This window comes from Oryzias latipes, chromosome 4 (genome assembly GCF_002234675.1).
Source record: "Oryzias latipes chromosome 4, ASM223467v1".
NCBI classification, from domain to species: domain Eukaryota; kingdom Metazoa; phylum Chordata; class Actinopteri; order Beloniformes; family Adrianichthyidae; genus Oryzias; species Oryzias latipes.
Window position 1 is genome coordinate 2,741,571 of NC_019862.2, and position 24,323 is coordinate 2,765,893.

Here is a 24,323-nt window from a genome sequence, read left to right on the forward strand (position 1 = left end):
TCTGTGGCTTTCCCCATGACTCAGGATCCAGAGATGTCAGTGCAGCACTGGATGAAGGATACAAACATCTGTTGGAAGCCCAGAAACTCCAAGACCTTCAGTGTACACACATTGATTACAGACAAACGAGTCACAGATGAGGACGTTTACCTTTAGCTGTCGTTCAAGCCCTTTTGGATCAGCTTTGTCAGAACAAAGTCATCAGCGGCTGCCAACTTTTGAACAGGGTTTCATTAGGGAAGTTTCTGTTGTCACTAGGTTTTAAAAAGAGTAAACAATAAATGGCTTCAACCAACCACTATCTATGAGTGGAAAGAAAGTTTTTGTGTTATTCATATTCTCCAAAAAAGGGTCAAGCAATCATCATTTCTTCTAAGGTATGAAAACTTATGAGCACAACTGTATGTAGTCCATAAAGTGGATTTATGCCTAATTTTCCAATCAAATTTGTCGAAATTTATACTTTTGAAGTGTGGTGTAATACAGTGAATTCAATAAACATCTGAGCATTGTTTCATTCTTTTTTCTTTTTTTAATAAAAATATGAGTTGAAGCATCTGTGCTTGGCACGTAAAATGTACTATAACTGAAAGAGACTACAAGTGGTTTTATTGTGGTTATTACAAAAGTCTGCTTTCAAGGAAAACGACTATAAAAATAATTTAAATATTGAGCAACAGTTACTTAATTACATACAGTGCAAAGGGTTCCAAACACGGGAGAACAGTTCATTTATGAAGACGTGCAGCTGCTCTGATGATCAGTCAGCGACCACCACTGATGCACGTTCAATATTGGAATGTACCAGTGCTATGGATGAGGGACGCTTTAGCGTCTTGCCTTCATTTATGATGAGTAAAATATTGTTTGTTCTAAACATGAGCCATACATTTATCCACATTGTTCTTCCCTCTGCAGCAGTCAGGCACGGTGGCCGTGCAGAAATCTTTGATTATCCATTCTTCTGACTGATGCAGCTCCTCTCGGCTCAACCCGCCACCAGATGTTTCCGACCGCAGCAAAAGGGTGAAGGGCCTGGACCAACGGAGCCGCTAGGGCCTTAGCAATCCTTCAGACTTCTTCTCTTCCAGACTGTACTCTTTGGTCCGCTGCACCTTCCACCCCACCAGCATCAAAATGGCAATGCCCAGGGTTTTAAAACCCACCTGCAAACCCAAGTACCTGCAGGGGGAAAAATGCACCAAAAATGAGTGAGCTATTGTGCTCACAGCTATATATGTATATGATAATTAATGCAGAGAGATTAACGTTCCTACCAGCTTCTAAAGAGGCCGTTGTCGTAGTAACTACAGCTAAACTTCTTTCCACACACTAGCTTCCATTTGATGCAAGAAGAATCAATGGCCACGCCAAAAAGTGCTGGAGCTGGAAGCCAGGCTGAAGGGACAAATGCAAATATTACTGCAAACAGTTTTTTTTTTTTTTTTTTACAATATCAATTTTTCAAATGTACAATCTGTTCTCAATTTCACTTTAAGCTAATCCTGATTTGAGCTCATAGTTTCTGTTGGCGCTTACCTAACATCCTCATGAGTAAGAACTGGATTCCAATAGCAAATGACTTCTCCTCAGAAGGAACGCATCTGTGACATGGACAAAAATGGGTCAGCGAAGAAGACGTAGACTTTCTACTCAGGCTTCTGCTTTTGAATGATAAACGTCTTGTGTAATTAAAATCACCAGACTTCTCAAAGCACTGCTTATGTTTTTCTCATGGATGAGCGAGTCTGGATGGGAGCTTTAGAGGCTGCGGTGGAAATGGCCGTCAAACGATATTTTTAAAAGCCAGTATAAAACATGGCTGACCCTCAACAAGAAACAGAAAGGGATTTTACAGTCAACATTTGGGTTTGTCTTCTAAAAAACATCCATTGTAGAGTAGTAACTGCCAGCTGAAGACTGAAATGTGCGGCCTGGGTTTGTTACCTGAGCACCATCATGTATATTGGGTTGTGGCTGAAGCAAGCGATGAAGGATGCCAGAGAGATGACGAGGATGACGGGCACGAGCAGATGAGAGCAGCTGTTTCCACATGGACCTGAATGGGCCTGACTCTGACCGCCTGGTATACACCTGCAGTTTGTGTACACCTGCATGCAGAAAGGAAGCAAACGCTGTCAGAGCAGCACACCAAGGCTGAATTTCCGTGGTCTTTTTAAGATTAGACTGATTTAGCAGCAACATCCAGACTGAGGCACAGAACAGATGTTATGGCAGCAGCAGCAGAAGAGCTTGGAGAAATTCATTAGACCCAACAATTGGATGTGTAAATGCACACAAAAACATCAACATTTGCCCCAGACCTCAAAACAGGAACCCATTAGGTAGCTCTGTCTACATTTAAGCTTGTATTGAGTGAATTTGACTGATAGTGCACTGCTAGGACTCCAAAACCACATCGACACTCCCTGGTTTGGTTTCCTTTAGAGACGTTCCCCCACAGCCAGTAAAGCGAGTTTGGCATCAGCTGCTGTTTTAGGCTCACTGGGTTATTCAGCCATTCACGGTTAGAGATTCTGTTTGTGAACGTGGTGATACTTTCTGGATGTTCTTGTTTTATAAGGAAAGTTTCACCTGAGGGATGTAAACGGAAAGTATTCAAGCAGCATCAATGACAGGGAAATTCAGCAGATTCCCTTTCTAGTTCCTGACAGCTCCATCACTCAAAGACTCGAGGACTCGCTTCATTCCTTCCTATGCATCATACTCGTGCATGTAGGGACAACTTCCAAGAAAATGCTGCTTTTTTTCTAAGCTCCGTCTTCTTCTGCCACTTTACCAGCCATGTTTCCACCGTACAGCTGACTGGCACCAGCTACTCCCTCCTTTACATGAAAAAAGGAGATGTTTTTCATTTTTAGGAAGGGCTTTCTGTGCCCTGTTGAGCAGAAACCACAGAAACTTTGAAGGGAAGTTCGATCTCTGCATCGACATACAGCACTGCATGTCTGCACACAACCAGCAGGATGTGCACACTCACACGGGCCTGGCTTTGTGGTTTGAAAAGTAAAAAGTGGCGTTCATCATACTAATCTTTCAAAGATGATATTAGGGACTCTTCCTGTTCTCTTAAAATCCTCAGGTAACTGATTCATCACAACCACCTCTTCACTGAGGAGCGCTGGAACATCCGCACTGACCTGAATCTTGTGCGTGTTGTTGGGGTCTCTGGTGAAGTTTGTGCAGCCGGCGTGACACGGAGAAATGTACTCGACGCCATCTGAGCCACACACAGGGTTGAAGGCAGAGGCAGGACAGGAGCAGTTCTGATAGCAGATGGATAAAGATCTGTGGAGGACAAAAGAGTTCAGAGCAGTTCAGGCCCCTAGTTTTTAAACTGACATGACACAGACTCGGCGTTTCTTGGTTTAAGCTTTTTGTCCCTTTGAAAGAATACAATTCTGCCGTCTCACTGTGTCCTGACAGTTACAAAACACTCAGACAAACTAAACGTTTTGCTTTTGTTTGTTTTTTCAATACTAAACTCTGACATGCTTTTCTAATTAACCGATCATCTTTTGATCTGTTGTAAAAGCATTCTCAGTGGTCTTTTATCTGTGTTATGCCATTTTTAGCTACGATGTAAAAAACCTGTCATTTTCTAGGATATGGTTTCTGCAAAGTGACAGGAGGTCATCTGAAATTTACTTCTGTGTTGTGGGTGGGACTGCTGGCACAGACTGAGCCTTCCCTCATTTCCCATCATCCCTTTGTCTACTTTCTCTCCCACTAGCGTGCAGCCCCACACAACTCCTTACCGGTGCAAAAGAATTGCTGACCAATATCAGAGTTATCCAGCCGTCAAGTTTAGATCCAGATTCCAGCTCAGACGAGGAAAACAAACAAAGACGTTCATGGATCTATTTGTCTGACAGTGGATCATCGGAATGGAGCAGAACTTTGGTCCCCCCGTTGTATTTCCTACGTAACATCTACAAACTTTTTTAAACATAATTTTTTCATCTGCTACTGATTCTCAAAAATTTGAATATAGAAATCCTATTTTAAGCCTAATTTTCTTCATGTAAGTGTGTTTCGTTTTGGACATGAAAAAATTAGAATGAAGATCAAGCGGTTATTATTATTTATTTTTTAATGAATGTAATATGCATGTCTTCCATCATGAGAAAACTAACACAAAAACACTGTTTTCATCACAGTGGGTCTGAAAGACAAGACAACTTTTTATGTTTCGTTATTTTCAGGTTTTGTGCATTTTAACCTATTTTCCTGAAGAATCTTAATGGAAGAGAAACATAAAACGTGTTTTCATCAAAGGCTAAAGCTTACAGAAATTAAATTACAGATGCTGCTATTTCCCGTCTTTAAACTAATGTTTAAATATCCAGGGCATAATTTAAATAATAATTGAATTTGAACTACAGCTGACTGGGACTGCACAGCATACTACAGTTTTGCAATACACTATTTACTTAAACATACAACAATGCTATCATCTGGCCATTCATCATTCATTCATCTTCTTCTGTTTGTTCCCTTTCGGGATCACGGGTGGAGCCTATCCCGGCCTCTTTAGGGCGAAGGCAGGGGGCATCCTGGACAGGTCGTCACTCTGTCGCAGGGTAGAGTGTCCGCAATCACACACCCATGCACTCTCACATTTACACCCAATTTAGGTTAACCAATGAACCTATGAAGCATGTTTTTGGACGGTGGGAGGAAGCCGGAGTCCCCGGAGAAACCCCCTGCATGCACGGGGAGAACATGCAAACTCCACACAGAAAGGACCCCCATTGATGTTCTGGTTCAGGTCCCCCAGCCGGGACTTGAACTGGGGGCCTTCTTGCTGTGAGGAAAGAGTGCTAACCACTGCGCCACCGTGCAGCCGTAATCAGCTGTAGCAGTATTTAGCTATTCTTTTAAAGGAATTGAGTGGCTGACATAATGAGGATTTTTTTGAATAAAACAATTTTTCCCAGAGAAAAGAACTTTCCAGAGCTTCCTCTGTGACAAAGCTGGTTCTCTAGATTGACCCCCCTGCAGCTCTGCTCTGTAAACTCCATTAGTTAGCAAAAAAAAATTCCATTCTGCAACCTTTGCACTCACAATATTGACAGTGACTGATGACAAGAACGGATCTGGATTTTAGGCAAGCAGAGGTCAAAACAAACAAGCTGCCAGGAGCTAAAACCAAAGAAGAAAATGAGGTAACTGTGATTTCTCTGGGTTTATTTCCTCTCAACTCGTAGCACAGTTCCCCCGTGCATCCCAAAATAGACACATTCAGTATTCTGTGATCTCAGTTGACCGTCCCACTGCAGTATTTCTCTATTATACATCATCCCCTTCCAGCAGCGCCACCGCACACACTCCTCTCCAATAGAAAGGTGTATGTGCTGATGGCTTTTATCATATGAGTCAAGGAGCTGAATCCAACTAACAACCGAATCCCAAAGGTAATGCAGGTATTTTGCATTCTTTTCCTTTTTTTCCCTTATCCTGTCCAGCAGCTCAGAAAACAGATCAGAGCTGAAGGCCTCTTGTGTTGGACAGATGTTCCTGTTACAATAGAGGGTTACAAGGCTTCAGACACATGAGGGGTGTATTTGAATAAACCCCTTTTGGATTTGAAGCTAAACTTTATATTTGTGTGCATTTCTTTTTGGACCAAAAGAAGACGGAGGAAGAGTGTGATAATAGAGATGAGGGACCTGGTACAAGAGAGGAAAAAGGGGATGAAGAAGTTGGAGGAGGATCATAGAAACACAAAGGAGGGGGGGGGGGGGTCAGGACTACAAAGAGAAAGAGGCAACAAGTTGCTCATAACTGTCACATGTAGATATTTATCAATGGGGCGGTTGGACATAGACACACCCAGATATTACCAACATACCTGCAGGCTTCAAAAACCTTCACACATTTTAACATTTTAACACATACACAATACAGATCCAAATCAACTCACACACACATATACATTTGTCCAGTATATGTCATTCCTGAACGCTTCCTGCAATCCTGTGTGAGTGAAGGTGAGCTGGTACCTGTGCCCAGGTGAGTGTCTGTGTTCTACTGTGGATGATGATGTTATGGAATCTAATGATACTCTCGCTTTACCGCATTACTCTCCAGGAACCCAACCAGGCTGAGAGTCAAGCAGACAGCAAAGGAGGTTAGGGTTAGGGTGAGATCAGCACCACAGGGACACAAACACCCCCAGGCTCAGATTTATTTGTGCGTCCTCCTACAGCCTTTAGTTGAAAATCCTTAATGAAATAATCACAACTGCTGTAACTTCCAGCTGTTTGTGCTGCAGCAACCACAACATGAAACCCTGGAACGTCTGATTCTTCACCCTGTGAGCTGACATGTTCTCCAAGCAGATATGATCTCACAGCAGATTCCTGTATGGACTCACTTAGGCTGCATTTACACTGCAGGTCTTGATGCCCAAATCCGATTTTTTGACGACCCGCTTACATCATCTTTTAAAAGTGACCCGTGTCAGATTTTTGCATTTACACGATACAATGCTGAAACTGTCAAACGTAGACGTTCTCAGGACTACGTAACGTAGCAGCATTTCCGCCTTCCGCGGACCTGAGCACTGACCGCACAGATTTAAAAAATTATGAGCGAGCGGGCCCTTAAAAATAATCATAACAGTAATAAAAGCACTTTTAGACGATGCGTGTTGGTCCAAACGGCAAACGTTTAGCATGGTGAAAAGTCTGAAGCCTGAGGCTGAAAGGGAACACATTGATGGGGCTCCAGCTGTCCTCGAACAGCAAAATCAGCACACAAAAGCACCTTAATGAGTCATGTGATCTCAGTTGGTGGTGTCCTGAATTGACGTCACTGACGTAGGACTCGCATTTACTGGGGAATATCCGATTTGTCTGCTTACATGGCACACGCAAATGTACGTTTCCGATTTATTTCCACATATGAATGGGGGCTGTATCCGATCTGAGAAAATCGGAATCCATGCGTTTTTTCCTGCTTACACGTCCACCGGTCATATCCGATCTGTGCCACATGAGAGGAAAAAATCGGAATTGGGTCACTTGAACCTTGCAGCGTAAATGCGGCCTTCAATGCAGTTTTCCTGCATGAAAGTGTCACTCCCGTGCACACAGAGTGACTTCCCTGAAAGCCCGTGAGCTCTGGTGTCCAGGAGCCCAGACTGCAGACGAGGTTCTGAAACTAATCTGGATGACTTCACACAGATGGAGAGACATGCACAGAAAGGTCAAAGGCGCACCACTACACTTTTGAGCTGCTCATGAACGAATATCCCTGAAGTCAGCAGGAATCACACAACTTCAATTTCAGTACTAGTTTCAGAATCACTGAAACTAGATTTGACTCCTCCAACAGAAAATATGGTCTTATTTGGCACCTAGCGAGTGTTAATTTTGGACACCGTCTGGATTTATCCTTGGAGTGTTTTTCTTTCTAAACGGGACGCTGTTTCCTTTAAAAACAAAGTCCATTTTTTACAACCTTGAATAGACTTTTCCATCTGTCAAACACCCAGAGTTGAGATGAGTGAGATGATGGAAACAAATTCACTGTCATGCAGACAATTCTATTTGTTTTTCTTTAACTTAATCCAGTAAACCAAATGAAGTATATTCATTTTATGGATGACAACTATTTTTTATGAAGAAGTAGCTGTTAGTTTGATGCAGAGTCTGGAATTACACAGCCTGTGAGAAGGGAGCCTTGCAGCAACAAGTGTCCATTTTCACAACCTGTTTAGTTGTGCTGCACTTTAGTGTTGTGTTTTAGAATTTTGTGGTTTTGTGCCCACTCTGTTTAGTCTTTTGGTTTGTAGTTATGTTAAGTGAAGCAGTAGGGGTGAACTGCCATTTTCTTTAGTACATGTTTTCTCCTGTTTTTGTTGGTGTTTATCTTTGTGTTCCCCTTTCCTTTGTACAGCTAAGATTTCAGTTAGGTGGGTTTTGTTTGTTGTTTTGTTCTTGGTTTCCACCTGAAGCCTTTTTGCTTCACTTTTAGTTTTTGTTGGTGGTTGATCATTTATTTGTAAAGAAAACTTGTTATACTTTTGTATGAAGACATTTGTTTGATGATTGTGTTACAGTCAATTTGATGGCTAAACCATTACTTTTTATGTTATGCCCCCTTAGGTACCCCTAGACTCAGAAGGGGGCGTAACACATGTCATGATCCACGGAAGTTGATAGTTCAGAAACTAACTAAGGGAAAAGTAGCTTATTTTTCTCCAGGTTTTAGAGCACATGTGTCAAACTCAAGGCCCGCGGGCCAAATGTGGCCCGCCATGACCTTTTTGTGGCCCGCCAGAGCGTTAAAGTTTTAATGTGTATTTATTCATATCTAGGGGAAATCGAGCAATTATACATTAGGACTTAAACACTGTCCATATAACCTAAACTGAAATTTAAAAGGATTTATGCTAGAGCAAACAAGCAAACATACGTTTTCTATCCAACTGTAGTTGTCACTTAAAAAAGTTATGATAAATAATTAGTTATTTAACATTAAGGAGTAGTTACGATTATTTTTCATTACATTTCGTTACATGTGTAAGTTATTTCTGGCCCTTTGAGGACAGACACTATGCTGATGTGGCTTCTGTGAAAATGAGATTGACACCCCTGATTTAAAAGATTGGAGGCAAATTAGCAGCAAACATCCAAAGAGTTCTTCATGGAGGGCCGATGCTCAGGACTAAACAGGTTCTCTTCAAAAATGAAACGTTACAGCGATGAGCATAAACTCACCCGTCCAGCCTGTCGTTAACTCCTGATATTTTCTGGGTCGGACAGCCCATGAAGAAGAGCGGGATGCAGAGCAGGGTGGAAAAGGTGAGCATAACTACAGAGAAACGTGGGATGACCTTCATGGAAAGCCCCACTTTCTTCATGATGATCCCACCTGCCAGCATGCCCACAGCCACGGAAGGCAGATTCACAGCACCTGAGGAGCACCAAGGGCTTTGTTTTCTCCAAAACGTCAAGAGAAAGTCACTGCTCTGTCAGACTGAACTCCACATTCGGCCAAACCTACCCACGAGCAGGCTGGCGTAGGAAATGGAAGCTGCGTACTGCCGCTCCAGAAACTTGCTGAGGAAGGTGGACAGGCCTGCGATGACGGAGGAGAAGCAGCACTGCGCCAGGACCAGCAGCAGGAAAAACGGGTTCAGCAGCAGGTTGACAAGCATCCTGGGAAACACTGATTCAATGACAGGCAGACACACATCAGAGGCGTTGGAGGAAAAATCCAGAAGAGAACAAAATAATTGAATCTGACCCACTCACTTTTAAGGAACTCGAACAGAGAGATGTCTGCTTTCCTCAAGTCTTCATTCAGGACGGTTTGACTTTTAGTCTCCTGGAAAAAGAACCAACCCAAAGGTTCTGATGTTCAGTCTCGTTCAGCGTTCATCCAGAATCCAGACAATCATTCCACAGGTCAGCATTATAAAGATCTTCATTTCAGGCCCACTCATGAATATTCTCTTGATTGTAATTAGTTTTTTTAAAGAAATGTGTCTTTATAAAGTGATGAAAGACTTAAAAGTTTGAATTTCAGTACAACCAGCATCCATCAGGAGAGGAAGAGTAGGAGTCCTCATCTCACAACAGAAACATGTCGAGAAGGTTGACAGGAGTTCTGATGGACTGGAGAGGAGGACTCACACAGTCATCACTGATAAAGTCTGAGCATCAAGCTCACAACCCAAAAGGATGAAAACCCCCAAATGAATCAACAAAAGACGAAATGACAGATTCATGTCAGAGAGCCTCGTCAGACAATGATGCAGTACTGGCATGAAGCCAGTAGGGGTCAGTATAGCATGAGCCGTTCCACAGAACCACCGGTTTGGTTTACAATTTCATTCTAACCTTTACAGAAGGAAAAATGTAAACCTTTACGTATGTGTGTCTGTTCTGAATGAGAAGACTACATCAATTAAAGCGTAGTTTGTATTCTAGAATCCAAAAATCCAAATCAGTGATTCCACTCAGTGATTATCACTCCCACCTCACCCGCAAAGCCATCAGGATTGCGGGGGACCCCTCCCACCCGGGGACCCCTCCCACCCGGGGACCCATCCCAGTCACTTCCTCCTGCTGCCAGCAGGGCGGAGACTGCAAAGCCTCCAGTCCAGAACCAGCAGACTCAAGGAGAGTTTACTCCATCAGGCAATAAGGAAACTCAACTCCCTCCCTGCCCCCCCCCCCCCTCTGCCCCCTCCACTCCCTGCTACAAACTTATACTGAAAATCTTTCACACCTGTTCAGAACATCATCTTCACCAAAGACTGCCATCACTGACTCATCTACTCACTGTTCTTAGCACTGTTGTCACTTTAAGCGTCTCATTGCTCTTTTGTATTCTTTAGATTGCTTATTACAGTTGTTATTTTATAAGATGCTTGCACTGTGGGGCGAGAGGAAAGTCATTTCATCTGTGCTGTGTGTCATGTGTGTGTGCAGCATATTTGACAATAAAGCTGACTTTGACTTTGACTCCATTTTCCTCACTGCTTCATTTCAGACAAAATATTTTACTAGATTCTTGTTTGGTCTAATAGTTTCTAGAAGTGTGTTTATTTCAGACATGAGACATTTAAGACTGAGATGTTGCTTCTCGTCTGTTATCATCGTCTTTTTTCTTACAATATTATTTCCATGACTAAAATGCTCATTCAAAAAACTGAATGTGTTTAAAGCATGAAACGTTGTGTGATTGTAATGACTGCTGCTGCAGAGAACTCAAAGCAAATGTAAGAACGGACCTAAATACAAATACAGTCTGTTTTCAACCTTTTCTGAACGCTGTTTGCACCACAGGTTTAACTGAAACCTACTTTGCTCTCTGAAGGCATCCGGCGAGGGAAGAAGAAGTACGGGACGGAGGTGAGGACCAGGCAGCCCGTGGCGATGAGCAGACCCATCCACCAGGCCCCCACCCAGCGGGGGTCCCCCAGTGATAACCCTTGTTCCTTTCCTGCAGGAAATACAGACCCAGTGAGAGGTCACACAGGACAGAGGAGCATCCACGATCCCCAGTAAGCCCTAAAACTTCTATTTTTCTACTTCAAACACAAAAGCAAAATAAACACAAAAGTTTAAAATAGACAGATAAACGAGAAGGATCCCACCCCTTTTTACAACACCCAATGTTGTGCGTATTTCTATTTATAGGTTTTCTTTTCCAAAAACATTCACATTACCTTCTGTATAGCACCTATGTGCCATTTGCTTGTTTGTTTTTATTGATCATTTCTAGCCTTGTACAGTTCCATCGGTGACATCTTGTAAGTTTTTTTGAATACATGGACTTCATCCATACCCAAACTGATCCTGTCCACGTCCACGTAGATCTGCAGAGCAAACGAGCCCAGCAGGTAGCCCATGACGGGGCCGAACACAGACACCGCATACAGGATGGCTGTGGATCACAGGAGACACGAGGAGCAGTCAGCCTAAAACCTGCCTCTTCCTCTTCCTCTTCCTCACATGTGCCTGTGCGAGCTTAAACCAAAAACATCTTTTCCAACTTTTGTTCTGACCTCATCGTGTCTTCATCAGAACTTCCAGATGTTTACCAGCTTGAACAAACTTTCCCTTTAATCATGTTGGATGAACGCAGTATTTATCCTCTGCTCCAAAAACCTCTCCCTGAAAGCATCTGATCTCAGAGCGGTGACATGAGAGAAAACACATCCAGATCCATATCTGGCACGTCAACCTGCATAGTGACGTCAAGCCTTTCGTCTGGCAGAGGCCTAGCTGGACTCCCACACGCATTTGGGTCTTCTGCCTCATGTTCTGTACATTAAAACCTCCCCAAATCTGTCACTTTAAATGTTTGCAGCAACCTAAAAAAAAGAGGATTTGAGCTGATTTTGAAACAGAGGAACAGAATTTTGTCCTTCCAAAGGTCAAAGATCCAGCAAACATGTTCTTGCTTTTCCATGGAGATGAGCAGAACTTGAACTGTTTTCTCCTCACACACACACACACACACACACACACACACACACACACACACACACACACACACACACACACACACACACACACACACACACACACACACACACACACATACACACACACACACACACGTACTGTTTGTGGACCTGTGGCCATTCACCTATGTAGAGAGGGGAGTTGTTCTTTTCTGCAAAGTCATCTATGTAGGAAATGCCGAAGGGCTGGATGGGGACGGAGCCCACGCCGAACAGCAGCTGAGCGCTGCCCATGAGCAGCCACAGGTTGCTGGTGTCCTTCAGACGCTTGCTCTCGTCTCGGCTGCAGGAGTCGGCGGTGCTGCTGTTGTTCGCTTGCAGGACGCAGATGTCGTGGCGGTCTGGGGTTCATCGGGTGGTCGTGCAAAGATAAACAAGGGGAAAGCACAGAGCGAGTTAATGACAGCACAGGGGGGGTCCTTTCATTTCCTGAAGTGTCTCTGACCCTCCACTGACCCGCTGTCTGGAGCCATGTTACGTTGTGAAAACAAATGCAAAACATCTAGGAGGTCATCCTAATCCCTGCTGATCTTAGTGAAACACACCATGAATGAGGCCCTGATTTATTAAGCTAATCTTCTGTTCAACCAAGATTCAGATGATTGTGTCCTGCAGAGGATGACAGAGCTTTCTGAGGAAAAGCTGCAGACATTAAGGCCAAGCAAAGGTTCCAAAATGTCTCCCTGCTGTGCTCCACATTCAATGAGTGGTCCCAGACAAGCCAGAGAGCTACAGAGCTGCCTTACTGTGCAAAACAGAGTCGAAATCGTAGGACTCGGACAGGAAGTGAGGTAAGGTGAGGATTATGGCACTAACAGCCATCAGCACACCGCCCAGTCCAATGAAGCGAGGCCGGTGGACCCGGTTCCCGAAGTAGCTGACAAACACGATCAGGATGCTGTTGCTGACCTGAGAAGACAGACCACACAAATTGGGATTCTCTGAGAAAGTCTTTGAGGCGGCAGGAACCCAGCAGGAACACTCAGCCTCGTTTGGTCTGCGCTGGCAGGAAATGTGGCAGAAATGCAGCAGATAACAAACGTCAACAAGGTGATGTTGTTGCAACAGGCATCATGCCTGTTTGACAGACCAAAAACATCCAGATCTCCTAAAAACCCTGCCTGAACTGTCTGAGACTAGAAGGAAGCAGAAGGCCTTCCTCAGCACCTCACCGGCCGCCGGTCCTCCAACGCAGACCTGAGGAGCGTTTGGCTCGTACCTCATTCAGAGAGGAAATGGTTCCCGACGAGTAGCTGCTGAGGCCGTAGCGTCTCTCGATTGTTGAGATGATGCTCTTGAAGTAGGTGGTGTAGAGCAGCTGAGACAGCTGCAGGAGGCCGTGGCACAGGACGAACAGCTGGAAGGAACAGACCGCCGACTCATTAACAGGAAATGAAGCCGTGCAGAACCCCAGCTTAGCGTCTGGAGGCTTTTCAGGGCGACCTCGCTGTTTAATACCAGAGCCAAGAACTCAAAACGTTTCAGACCAAATGAACTTCATCCTTTAATTACACGAAATAGAAAGAAAAACTATGTTTGAATGCTGTAGCCGGGTCACTTTAATGTCAGAGAAAAACAAAAACATCTTTTAGGAGACGACGACTGACGGCTTTTTTGGTGTCCAGGTAGAAAATCCACCTGCTTTTTTTTTTAACCCTAAATAATAATGTACTTTTCAGCATAAAGTCCTCCTTACAGCATCTTTAAAGCACCTGGCAGAGATCCTGTGACAAAGACCTAAGGCTCTATCTACTGCGGGTCGAGCGTATTTCTTAACAACATTCCTACAAATTACTGAAGTGACTCAGTGACAGTTCAGCAGAACTCTGTAAGGTCCATCCAGTTTTAGTTTTCTTCCAAACAGCATTGTTCTTCAGCGGCTTTGATGCTCAGAGCCAACGATTAAAAAAAAATACGTCTCCTTGAGGAAGCTTCCCTGCATTCAAAGAAAGATTTAGCGGGGGGGGGTCTGCAGAAGCTTCATCTGCAGCCTTTCCAGCTGAAGCTTTCCACGATGAGGATGGTGAGGACATTTTTGGGGTCCAGGTAGAAAATCCATCAGCTTTTTTTAATCCTAAATAATAAGCATCAAGTCCTCCATACAGCACCTGGCAGATCTACTCCTCCAGGTGCTGTAAGGAGGACTTGACAAAGACTTACGGCTCTATCTGCTGCGGTTCGAGCGTATTTCTCAACAACATTCCTACAAATTACTGAAGTGACTCAGCGACAGTTCAGCAGAATTCTGTAAGGTCCATCCAGTTTTAGTTTTCTTCCAAACAGCATTGTTCTTCAGCGGCTTTGATGCTCAGACCCACAGAGGAGAAATGCTTTGGTTCCAAATCACCAAAATCCTCTGAAAAGGCATGTGTGGGAGTACAATAACAAACAGGATTAAACACAACACAGAGTGAAGCGTTTGGGCTTCAGCACAGTCTAAACACACAAACAGATCAGAATCAGTGCACGGAGGGAGAACCAGCTCGCGCTATCGCACACATTCATGCAGAGATGAAAACAGAACCTGGTATGAAAAACAGTGATAAATCCAGGCTGTTGTCCTCAGAGACAGCCCCACCGGGACAGAGCCAGCAGTTAACGCTGCAATTAAAGCTCAGCTTTATGCTCTGTAAGCACACACAACAGATGCTTTCATGCTGCAGCCCATCTCCTCATTTCCCTCCAAACGGGCCTCGGTCCTCAGAAGGCCTGGATGGGACCCGTTTGCTCGTTCAGGCAAAACATGTCTTTGGTTTCTGGTTCAGGTCAAACAAAGCTCAGGCTAAATCTGAGCTCCGCACGCTTCTGGTGAGAGGCTGGCCTGCAAAAATGAGAGCACGAAGACAGCAAGCAATGCTGTTCGGGAGAAGGAGACGACGTGAGGCAAGTGTTGATCTGCGCAGACGTCACGTGGGAAACAATAAGGTGATGCTTGTCTGCACAGGAATGTGGCTGCGCAGGGCTGCGTTCTTCATCAAAGCTGCAGGCATCTGAGCCTGCAGGTCATCGTCTCCGCCTTCAACCTGCTGTTGAATTATGGGAAGTCCTGCCTCTGATTTCAAATGAGTAACGGCAGAAGCTGGACATAAGGAACGGTCTGTGAGGACGCTGCCCACCCGATCCTGTCCTCCTGTTGAGGAGGAAACACTAAACAGTACCTCCTCTGTGTGGACGGAGGGATGGATGGACGGATGGACGGACGGATGGATGGAAGAGTTTGTTGCGTGGTTCGCTTTGCCATGCTTTGAAGCTGATGGAGCAAACACCTCAGAAGAAGCTGCAACAAACAACTGACGGTGGACACCTAAAGGAGACAACAACTGATGGTGGACACTTTGAGGAGACGACGACTGAACGTGGACACCTAAAGGAGACAACAACAGATGGTGGACACTTTTAGGAGACAGCGACTGACGGTGGACACTTAGAGGAGACAATGGCTGACGGTTGACACTTTTAGGAGACAGCTGACGGTGGACACCTAAAGGAGACAACGGCTGACGGTGGACACTTTTAGGAAACAACAGCTGATGGTGGACACTTTTAGGAGACGACGACTGATGGTGGACACCTTATTGAGTCAGCGACTGACGGAGGAAACTTTTAGGTGACAACGACTGACAGTAGACACTTTTAGGAGACAACTGACGGTGGACACTTTTAGGAGACAGCGACTGACGGTGGAGATCCCAAAGGAGACAGCGACTGACGGTGTACACTTATAGGAGACGACGACTGATGGTGGACACTTTTAGGAGACGACGACTGATGGTGGACACCTTATTGAGTCAGCAACTGACGGAGGAAACTTTTAGGTGACAATGACTGACAGTAGACACTTTTAGGAGACAACTGACGGTGGACACTTTTAGGAGACAGCGACTGACGGTGGAGATCCCAAAGGAGACAGCGACTGACGGTGGACACTTATAGGAGACGACGACTGACGGTGGAGATCCCAAAGGAGACAACGGCTGACGGTGGACACTTTTAGGAGACGACTGATGGAGGACACTTTTAGGAGACGACGACTGACGGTGGACACTTTTAGGAGACAGCTGACGGTGGACACCTAAAGGAGAGAACGACTGACGGTGGACACTCAAAGGATACAACGGCTTACGGTGGACACTCAAAGGAGACAACGGCTGATGGTGGACACTTTTAGGAGACGACTGATGGTGGACACTTTTAGGAGACGACGACTAACGGTGGAAACTTTTAGGAGACAACGACTGACTGTGGAAACTTTTAGGAGACAATGACTGAACGTGGACACTTTTTGGAGATAGCGACTGACGGTGGACACTTTAAGGAGACAACGACTCTTGGTGGACACTCAAAGGAGACAACAGCTTACAGTGGACACTCAAAGGAGACAACAGCTGATGGTGGACACTTTTAGGAGACGACTGTTGGTGGACACCTAAAGGAGAGAACGACTGACGGTGGACACTTTTAGAACACAACTGCTGACGGTGGACACTCAAAGGAGACAACGGCTGACGGTGGACACTTTCAGGGGACAACGACTGACAGTAGACACTTTTAGGAGACAACTGACGGTGGACACTTTTAGGAGACAACGACTGACGGTGGAAACTTTTAGGAGAAAAATGACTGAACGTGGACACTTTTTGTAGATAACGACTGACGGTGGACACTTTAAGTAGACAACGACTCTTGGTGGACACTCAAAGGAGACAACAGCTTACAGTGGACACTCAAAGGAGACAACAGCTGATGGTGGACACTTTTAGGAGACGACTGACGGTGGACACCTAAAGGAGAGAACGACTGACGGTGGACACTTTTAGGAAACAACAGCTGATGGTGGACACTTTTAGGAGACGACGACTGATGGTGGACACCTTATTGAGTCAGCAACTGACGGAGGAAACTTTTAGGTGACAACGACTGACAGTAGACACTTTTAGGGGACAACTGACGGTGGACACTTTTAGGAGACAGCGACTGACGGTGGAGATCCCAAAGGAGACAGCGACTGACGGTGGACACTTATAGGAGACGACGACTGACGGTGGAGATCCCAAAGGAGACAACGGCTGACGGTGGACACTTTTAGGAGACGACTGATGGAGGACACTTTTAGGAGACGACGACTGACGGTGGACACTTTTAGGAGACAGCTGACGGTGGACACCTAAAGGAGACAACGACTGACGGTGGACACTCAAAGGATACAACGGCTTACGGTGGACACTCAAAGGAGACAACGGCTGACGGTGGACACTTTTAGGAGACGACTGATGGTGGACACTTTTAGGAGACGACGACTAACGGTGGAAACTTTTAGGAGACAACGACTGACGGTGGAAACTTTTAGGAGACAATGACTGAACGTGGACACTTTTTGGAGATAGCGACTGACGGTGGACACTTTAAGGAGACAACGACTCTTGGTGGACACTCAAAGGAGACAACAGCTTACAGTGGACACTCAAAGGAGACAACAGCTGATGGTGGACACTTTTAGGAGACGACTGACGGTGGACACCTAAAGGAGAGAACGACTGACGGTGGACACTTTTAGAACACAACTGCTGACGGTGGACACTCAAAGGAGACAACGGCTGACGGTGGACACTTTCAGGGGACAACGACTGACAGTAGACACTTTTAGGAGACAACTGACGGTGGACACTTTTAGGAGACAACGACTGACGGTGGAAACTTTTAGGAGAAAAATGACTGAACGTGGACACTTTTTGGAGATAACGACTGACGGTGGACACTTTAAGTAGACAACGACTCTTGGTGGACACTCAAAGGAGACAACAGCTTACAGTGGACACTCAAAGGAGACAACAGCTGATGGTGGACACTTTTAGGAGACGACTGACGGTGGACACCTAAAGGAGAGAACAACTGACGGTGGACACTTTTAGAACACAACTGCTGACGGTGGACACTCAAAGGAGACAACGGCTGACGGTGGACACTTTCAGGGGACAACGACTGACAGTAGACACTTTTAGGAGACAACTGACGGTGGACACTTTTAGGAGACAAAGACTGACGGTGGAAACTTTTAGGAGACAATGACTGAACGTGGACACTTTTTGGAGATAGCGACTGACGGTGGACACTTTAAGGAGACAACGACTGACGGTGGAAACTCAAAGGAGACAACTGCTGACAGTAGACAATTTTAGGAGACAACTGACGGTGGACACTTTTAGGAGACAATGACTGAACGTGGACACTTTTTGGAGATAACGACTGACGGTGGACAATTAAAGGAGACAACGACTATCGGTGGACACTCAAAGGAGACAACGGCTTACAGTGGACACTCAAAGGAGACAACAACTGATGGTGGACACTTTTAGGAGACGACTGACGGTGGACACTTTTAGGAAACAATGACTTACGGTGGACACTTTTAGGAGAAAAATGACTGAACGTGGACACTTTTTGGAGATAACGACTGACGGTGGACACTTTAAGGAGACAACGACTCTTGGTGGACACTCAAAGGAGACAACAGCTTACAGTGGACACTCAAAGGAGACAACAGCTGATGGTGGACACTTTTAGGAGACGACTGACGGTGGACACCTAAAGGAGAGAACGACTGACGGTGGACACTTTTAGAACACAACTGCTGACGGTGGACACTCAAAGGAGACAACAGCTGACGGTGGACACTTTCAGGGGACAACGACTGACAGTAGACACTTTTAGGAGACAACTGACGGTGGACACTTTTAGGAGACAACGACTGACGGTGGACACTTTTAGGAGACAATGACTGAACGTGGACACCTTTTGTAGATAGCGACTGACGGTGGACACTTTAAGGAGACAACGACTGACGGTGGAAACTCAAAGGAGACAACTGCTGACAGTAGACAATTTTAGGAGACGACTGACGGTGGACACTTTTAGGAGACAATGACTGAACGTGGACACTTTTTGGAGATAACGACTGACGGTGGACACTTAAAGGAGACAACGACTCTCGGTGGACACTCAAAGGAGACAACGGCTTACAGTGGACACTCAAAGGAGACAACAACTGATGGTGGACACTTTTAGGAGACGACTGACGGTGGACACTTTTAGGAGACAGCTGACGGTGGACACTTTTAGGAGACAGCTGACGGTGGACACCTAAAGGAGAGAACGACTGACGGTGGACACTTTTAGGAAACAACGGCTGACGGTGGACACTCAAAGGATACAACGGCTTACGGTGGACACTCAAAGGAGACAACGGCTGACGGTGGACACTTTTAGGAGACAACTGACGGTGGACACTTTTAGGAGACAACGACTGACGGTGGAAACTTTTAGGAGACAATGACTGAACGTGGACACTTTTAGGAGACAACGACTGACGGTGGACACTTTTAGGAGACAACGACTGACGGTGGAAACTTTTAGGAGACAAAGACTGAACGTGGACACTTTTTGGAGATAGCGACTGACGGTGGACACTTTAAGGAGACGACTGACGGTGGAAACTCAAAGGAGACAACTGCTGACAGTAGACAATTTTAGGAGACGACTGACGGTGGACACTTTTAGAAGAAAATGACTGAACGTGGACACTTTTTGGAGATAACGACTGACGTTGGACAATTTTAGGAGACAATGACTGACGGTGGACACTTTTAGAAGAAAATGACTGAACGTGGACACTTTTTGGAGATAACGACTGACGGTGGACACTTTAAGGAGACAATGACTCTTGGTGGACACTCAAAGGAGACAACAGCTGATGGTGGACACTCAAAGGAGACAACAGCTGATGGTGGACACTCAAAGGAGACAACAGCTGATGGTGGACACTTTTAGGAGACGACTGACGGTGGACACCTAAAGGAGAGAACGACTGACGGTGGACATTTTTAGGACACAACTGCTGACAGTGGACACTCAAAGGAGACAACGGCTGACGGTGGACACTTTTAGGGGACAAACTGCAGCATCACAGGTTCTGGATAACTTTAACAGTAATCAGAATCTCTCAAACTGTCCTGCTAAAACGTTTTTACTTCCTCCCCAAACCTGGACAACATGAGGATAAAGGTGTCGTATGCACGGTGAGAGTTCTTAGACATCACGGTGTTTCACGTTGGCACTCACAGCTGGAACATCCAGTTCCACTCCAGTTATTGATGGGTAGCCAGCTGTCTGACATGCTGTTTCAGAGAATCCAACGAAAAGAAAGCTCAAACCAAAAGCAATTCCTCAGACAAATGTTCCAGTCTGTCAGAAACAAAAGCCAGCATGCAGACCTGCAGTTCTTAAAGGCTCGTTTCTATCTGATCTGTTTGAAACCAAAAGAGAAAATCACTAAAGTAAAAACAAAAAAGTTTGATCTTCTGAAAAACATGATCCTCTTTAGAATATAAGCAGAAGAAAAAAAGCCTTTTCCTCTTTTAAAACACGAAGGGCTGCTTTCCTGTGGGGCTTCCTCATCAGAGTGCAGTTTGGACTCCCGCACAAACCCGCACAGACGCTGCAGACGCATCAGGCTCACCTTCACGCTGCAACGCAGCCTCCCGGGTTTCCTCATGTTCTTCTGGGGCTGCAGATCCATCCGCGTCCCTGCTGGCTCCTGTCTAGCTCCGCCGCGGCGCGGGGGCCTTTTATCCGGCTCCCTGTGATGTAAGCCGGCCCGCACGGCCGTGCGGGATGGAGGCGGGGCTCCGCGGCGGAAACGGGCGGTGCGGTGTGCGGGCGTAAAAACATCTCCACCTTTGATGAAGAGGATGCTGGCAGGGGGGGGGTTCTTGTTCTATGGCAGGTGTCGATCCGATTCATAGTCAATATTTGTTCATTTTGAAGGATCCGATTTAATCTGATTCACTGATCTAAATGGATCCAGAACATCTTTCTCCAAACTCCCAGCAGTGAGACTCAGACAGAAATTCCTGCTACTGAACAGTTTTCCAGATTCTTGGATTTCTTCCAGATCATCAAGTGGAAATGAAATCTTTGTCCAAACAAACAAGTAAACTAGAATGAATGTCAAATCCATTCACATGTTAGTTTCCTAAAGTTCACCACTGTTGTTTTTCCACATCCAAAGAATCCAAAGGGAACAATCTTAGAACATTCTAGATCACATGTGTCAAACTCAAGGCCCGGGGGCCAAATGTGGCCCTCCATGTCATTGTATGTGGCCCGCGAGAGCATAAACGTTTTTAATTTCTTAGAGTAAAATATACAAATTGGTGTGTATTTATTCATATCTAGTGGGAATTGGACTTGAAATATGGGATTGGGCAACTATACATTAGGACTTAAACACTGTCCATATAACCTAACCTGACAGAATCAAATTTAAAAGGATTTATGCAAGAGGAACAAGCAAACAGATGTTTTCTATGGAACTGTGATTGTCACTTTAAAATTTTATAATAAACAAATAATGAGTTATTTAACATTAAGGAGTAGTTACATTTATTTTTCATTATCTTTAGTTACATGTATAAGTTTTATCTGGCCCTTTGATGCCAGATAGAACTTTGAGGTTTGTCCTTGTCACACGTCTTGAAAACACAACGAACATACAGTTTGTATGTAACTTAACTTTTATTACATCTTTTAGAAAAATCATCTGCAACTTCCTGCTTTTTCTGCCACAATTATTACAAAAATGCACGTCAGATTGCCGGGGGGGGTAATAGATCAATACAGACTATGAGTTTCTGCTTTTTTTTTTTTTTTTGGGATGCTGGTGTGCCGCAGGATTTTTGTCAAGGTTAAAGTGTGCCGTGGCTCAAAAAAGGTTGAAAAACACTGGTTTAGTTTGTTACGGTTCAATTAACAACATGCCTCTGACGGATCAATATGTTTGGATCGAAGGAATAGAAATCAATTCACTGTCATGTATGTCATGACATCAGTGTGGAGTTCCTACAAGTCTGGTCTGAAGACTCCGGATCCACTTCATCCAACCACAGGAGCTCAGTGCAGCAGATCTACAAATGACCTCTGCAGGCTGGTTTCTCCTCAGTCTCACCATGAAAGTCCAACTTCCCAGTAGCTTCTGTGCAGCCTGGTTTCACCTCCTTTTCTGTGCATGACAACAGTGTGTGTTTGTGTGTGAGATGTTACTTCCTGTGCCACTTGCATGATACAAACATTAGAGCGAGCAACACAGTCCAGACATATCTGCTCAGAAGTAGCATCTCTTTACGGTCATAAGACCCCAGAGGATCCTTCCCGCCGCTGAAACACCAGCTGTTGGGACGTCCTCTCTCCTCATTCCCTAAAGTAGAAGTAAACCACAGTCTGGAGAGCAGCAGACCCCCCCCCCCCCCCCCCCGTACTGTAGTTTTCTGCAGACGGCTGAGGGGGGGGGAGGGGGGTAGTCCAGGATGCAACTGAACAAGACCCATTTTCTGAAGAGTCAGCTTCCTGGGCACAGCCACGTTTAGCCACGTTTCAGGATTTCTGAGGAGGTACAAGCCTCTTCAGGTCTGGATGCCATTCCTGCTTTCACTCTGGCCTTGGCTGCACGCACAGCCTCTCTTCCTGCAGAGCCAGAGCACAGAAGCCATGAAGTTGAAGTTTTGAACCACTTGATTTCTGCAAACACACAAGCCAGCCACAAGCAAGAGGCATCACATCTCCGGTGACACCAGAATGAAAAGGGGAACATTCAAACACAATGATTTGCAATTTGAAATATTTTGCCTGTTCATCAAGATCGCTTCATTTAAAAAACCTCATTTCACATTCTATCCCACATCCATAGAGGCGTGTAAGGAAAACCTGGAACCTTGGTAAAAAGGGAACAATAATGAGGGCTGCCAGGCAGCTGGTAGATTCCACTGAAGGATGGTTCTCTACGGAGTCTGCATTTGGGCTACGTTGGAGAGGACAGGCTCTCTTTAGAACCAAGAAACCTCCTGTAGAAAAGGATTCAGTTGTATGTGTCCCCCCCTCTCCAACATCCCACTCTCTTTTCCGTCAGTCTTAACTGTCTGGTCCAACAAAAAAGGTATACAAACATAATGAGTATAAATTAAGTTTAGCCTCAAATACAAAAGGGGTTTATCCAAATATACACCTCGTGTGTCAGAAGATCCATGAACCCCTATTGCAACAGTAAAATATGTCCAACACAAGACGCCTGTGATCTGTTTGCTCAGCTGCTGGACAGAACAAGTATTAAAAAAGAAGAAGTTTGGCTTCAGAGACATTTTAGTTTGAAATGTTGTTCACCTTTTGGCATCTCACTTCAGGGGTCGCCACAGCGAATTTGGCAGAGAGGCCCTTCCTGACACAACCCTGTATTTTATCCATGCTGGGGACCAGAACAGAGGGACCCAGACTTGGGCCCCCCTTGTGGGGACAGTTGGACATCTTGATAATAAAGATCAACAGTCTGGTCTATAAATCTGAACATAGTATTTATTTCCCTCTGAGACACTAGAGTTCTGATTTTAGAAGTGAATGGAAATCAGCTTTACAAATATAGCAGAATATCATCAGCATATTGGACCAGGTACAGAGCCCTGTGGGACACCATGGCTGACTGTCATTATGGAGAAAGACCAGTGTAATCGGTCAAAGATATTAGATCTTCCAAATCACAAAAAAACAAATAAAAGTGAGATGGGAACAGTTTTGGACGAATCACACGCAGAGGAGAAAGTGGCTTTTGTACATTTGAACATCACATTTGATGTTCAAGATGGGTTTGACCTCTGAGCAACAGTGTCTTCTGGGCAAAAGTGAAGCTGGCAGTGAAGAAAGTCAATGCAGTAACAGTTCTGATACCTCAACAAAACCAGACAATTTCATCAGTAATGAGCCCAGCACTCTACTCTCCAAGTCAGACTTCAACAATAAACACACGGCGGCGGTTCTTGAACAATCAAAGTGACTGCAGCGGTGAAACCAGCGCAGTTACTGAATAAACACGTTGCTCAACTCGCCATCCTGACTGGACTTTGTTCAGCTCATGGCTGCACAAAGGTGAGCTGCATATCATAACGCGGGATGGAAAAAAGACTGCATCAGAAACCTCCCCCAACCTGGCAACACGGCCTTTACTTCAGAAAGAAGAAACCCCTGAAGATCACAGAGTTACGACAACAGTCTGAGAAGAGCCGGACACTTGCTCAACCTTTCTGCGGTTCCGTCGCAATTTCTGCGACAGGAAATGATGCGTTCTTTTCTTCAGGGTTTGCCTTCTAAATTAGTCGAGTCTTCAGGAAAAACAGCACATAATCAACACAACAGTCAAATGTGTGGAGAAACATGACAGTGGTTCAAAAAGCTGCAGGAACCGCTGATGCACAGAGGTCAAAGCAAGGGCTAGATG

General features: G+C 45.1%; 1 protein-coding gene across 1 annotated transcript; it reads right to left on the reverse strand.

Annotated features, from left to right (window-relative positions):
• Positions 1 to 512: 512 nt before the first annotated feature.
• On the reverse strand, positions 513 to 20,651 carry slco2a1 (solute carrier organic anion transporter family member 2A1). Its single transcript, XM_023953946.1, has 14 exons — positions 20,523 to 20,651; positions 13,230 to 13,367; positions 12,757 to 12,919; positions 12,136 to 12,351; positions 11,329 to 11,427; positions 10,844 to 10,983; positions 9,288 to 9,360; positions 9,037 to 9,201; positions 8,751 to 8,946; positions 3,162 to 3,309; positions 1,948 to 2,111; positions 1,540 to 1,604; positions 1,278 to 1,398; positions 513 to 1,182 (listed from the first exon to the last, which is right to left on the reverse strand). The coding sequence occupies exons 1-14, from the start codon at positions 20,580 to 20,582 to the stop codon at positions 1,053 to 1,055; spliced, it is 1,878 nt and encodes a 625-aa protein (XP_023809714.1). The 5' UTR covers positions 20,583 to 20,651; the 3' UTR covers positions 513 to 1,052.
• Between the last annotated feature and the right edge of the window lie 3,672 nt (positions 20,652 to 24,323).